Below are 2,853 nucleotides of genomic sequence, written 5' to 3'. Positions count from 1 at the left end.
CCTTCGTAATACCAAGACAAGGTCTCCAATTTGGAAATACCTTGGGCGGACCTTCTTATTGAATGCCTTGGATATCTGTGCTTGGTAGCATTCCAAGTGTTGTTGAGCTTTGAGCCTCCTTTCGTCGAGTGCTTCCAAGTCTTGAAGTTGTAGCTTTGCATTTTCTTCTTTAGTCAAGCCTTCTTGTATAGCCATTCTTAGTGAGAGGATTTGACTTTCGAATGGCAGAACAACTTCCATGCCATATACGAGAAAATAAGGTGTAGCTTGGGTGGGAGTTTTATTTGTCGTCCTAAATGCCCAAAGTGCTTCACTTATTCTTTCATTCCAGTCTTTCTTTGTTTGGCCGATTACCTTCTTCAGAAGGTTGCACAACGTTTTGTTGAATGCTTTCGCGAGACTGTTGTCCAGAGTATGATACATGGAAGACTTGTGCTGCTTGAACTTGTATTTCTTGCAGAGCTTGTCCATGAGTCGATTGGAGAACTATTTTCCATTGTCGGTGATGATGTAGCAAGGCACACCATATCGGTGAATGATATGTGCCTTGGTAAAATGGACTACAGTTTCCTTCTTGACTTCCCTTAGGGGTATGGCTTCAGCCTACTTGGAGAAGTAATATGTTGTAGCTAGGATGTAAGCTTCTCCTGCATATGACTTTGGTGTGATTGGCCCAACAGCGTCCAATCCCCATGCATCAAACGGCCATAAAGCAACTGTAGGGTGTAATGGCTCAGGTGGTTGATGTATGAAGTTAACGTGGAATTGGTAGGCTTGGAACCTTTTAGGGTGTTCCAAGCAGTCTTTTACCATGCCAGGCCAGTAGCAACCATTCTCTTAAGCTGGAAGTGTAGTTTTGGTCCAGACTAATGCACACCGCATACGCCTGAATGTGTTTATTCGATGGCTTGATTGGCTTATTCCTCACCTAAGCATCTTAGAAATACTCCTTCATGTCGGCAGAGTGTTCCTTTGTAATGGAGGAAGCGAGATGCTCATCGACGTATTTCAGAGCGGTGTCTAGGATCATCTGGAAACTTTCCATGCTCCAAGTAGTCAATCAGCGGCTGTCTCCATTCTTTAGTGTCGACTGGAAGTACTGAGACGATGTTTATGTCATCTAGTAGCATTTTAGTAACGAGTGGGATCACCCATCTTAGGTAAACTGACACGTCCGTAGCTTTGCCTTCTTCTAATGCCATACTTAAGGCTAGGTTAGTGAGAGCGTTTTCCATTTAATTTTCTTTTCTTGGCACATGTTCTAGCATCACAGCCTCGAACTTTTGTAATAGTTGAGTTGCTAGCCGAAAGTATAGGACGAGATCATCTTTCCTTCCTTCATATTCAGTTAAGAGTTGATTACTTACGAGTTTGGAGTCGCCATACACTTCTAGTGTTGTGATTTCCATGTCGATCATCATTTGGAGTCCAATTATCAGTGTTTGGTACTCAGCGACGTTGTTCGAGCATAGCTTATTTGGTCGGAAGGAATATGGTAGTACTTGTCTTCGTGCGGATCCGTCGAAGAGCATTGTCCATGTCGGGACGATGTCGATGTAGAACACCTCCTTATCAGGCAAGTCACCTGAGACTTTCCAATCGGCTGGGATTGGATGATCCGTAAGGAAGTCTGCTAGTGCTTGTTCCTTGACGACTTTAGCTGGGAAGTAGATGATCTCGTATTGATTAAGACGCAACGCCCATTTAGCTAGTCGTCCTGTCAGAATGGGTTTGGACCTAACGTACTTGACTGGGTTGTCTTTATCAACCAAGTGGATGGTGTAAGCATACATGTAGTATCTTAGCTTTTAAATGGCAAAGACTAGGGCAGGCACATATTCTCAATCCATGAGTAGTTAAGCTCAACATCAACGAGAGTTCTGCTTAGGTAGTAGAGTGCTCTTTCCTTTTAGTCTTCATTTTCTTGTGCCAAGAGTGCTCGAATGGAACCCTCTTGTGCGATAATGTATAGGATGAGCGGCTTTCCAGGCATGGAAGCTCCTAAGATAAGTGGGCTTGCCAAGTACCTTTTTATGCTCTCAAAGGCATTGCGACATACATCATCCCATGACAAAGCGTTCTTCTTCATGAGTCGACTGAAGGGTTGACGGCGTCTAGCGAGGTTGGAGATGAAGCGTCTGATGAAAGCTAGTTGCCCTTGTAAACTTTTCAGCTCGTGTAAGTTCATTGGTTCAGGCATGCTTTGGATAGCCTTAATCTTTGATTGGTCTACTTCAATGCCATGGTGCTTGACAATGAAGTTAAGGAACTTCCTAGAAGAGACGCCAAATGCACACTTCAACGGGTTCATTTTGAGGTTATAGTGCCATAGTTTGTTGAACATCATTCGTAAATCCTTCAAGTGATCGGATCTTTTTTTGGTCTTGACAACTACGTCGTCCACATAACATTCTACATTTTTATGTGGCATGTTGTTGAACATCCTTTGTATTGTGTGTTAATATGTAGCTCCAGCATTCTTCAAGCCAAAAGGTATTACCTTGTAGCAGTAGATAACTTTTGGAATGCGAAAGACTGTTAGTTCCTCGTCTTCAGAAGCCATGCGGATTTGAGTGTATCCAAAGGAGCCGTCCATGAATGATAGTGCCTCGTGGTCAGTGGTTACGTCCACCATGATTCCAATGATTGGTAAGGGAAAGTCATCCTTCGGGCAAGCATCGTTGAGGTCGCAGAAATCTACACAAACACGTATTTGTCCTGATTTCTTAAGAACAATGACAATGTCAGAGATCCATTTAGAGTATTGCACCTTTTGAATGAAGCCTGTTTCGATTAGCTTGTCAATCTCGGCCTTAGTTTGTGGGATGAGCTTAGATAGATAGCGTCTTTGAA

General features: G+C 43.2%; 1 protein-coding gene across 1 annotated transcript; it reads right to left on the bottom strand.

The window, feature by feature from the left end:
* Window positions 1-937: 937 nt before the first annotated feature.
* Window positions 938-1,793, bottom strand: LOC139190960 (uncharacterized). The gene is made up of 2 exons (XM_070811452.1): window positions 1,368-1,793; window positions 938-1,030 (listed from the first exon to the last, which is right to left on the bottom strand). Exons 1-2 carry the CDS (start codon window positions 1,791-1,793, stop codon window positions 938-940), a joined length of 519 nt encoding a protein of 172 aa, XP_070667553.1.
* Between the last annotated feature and the right edge of the window lie 1,060 nt (window positions 1,794-2,853).

Source organism: Malus domestica, chromosome 13 (genome assembly GCF_042453785.1).
Source record: "Malus domestica chromosome 13, GDT2T_hap1".
Taxonomy (NCBI): Eukaryota; Viridiplantae; Streptophyta; class Magnoliopsida; order Rosales; family Rosaceae; genus Malus; species Malus domestica.
Note: the sequence above shows the minus strand (reverse complement) of the source record. Positions and strands in the feature narration are given on the sequence as shown.

Coding starts and splice junctions, on each gene's coding strand:
- LOC139190960 (XM_070811452.1), bottom strand. CDS start 1,793: ATGTATGCTTACACCATCCACTTGGTTGATAAAGACAACCCAGTCAAG. Junction 1,031..1,367: donor TGTATGGCGACTCCAAACTC/GTAAGTAATCAA, acceptor GAAAGTTTCCAG/ATGATCCTAGACACCGCTCT.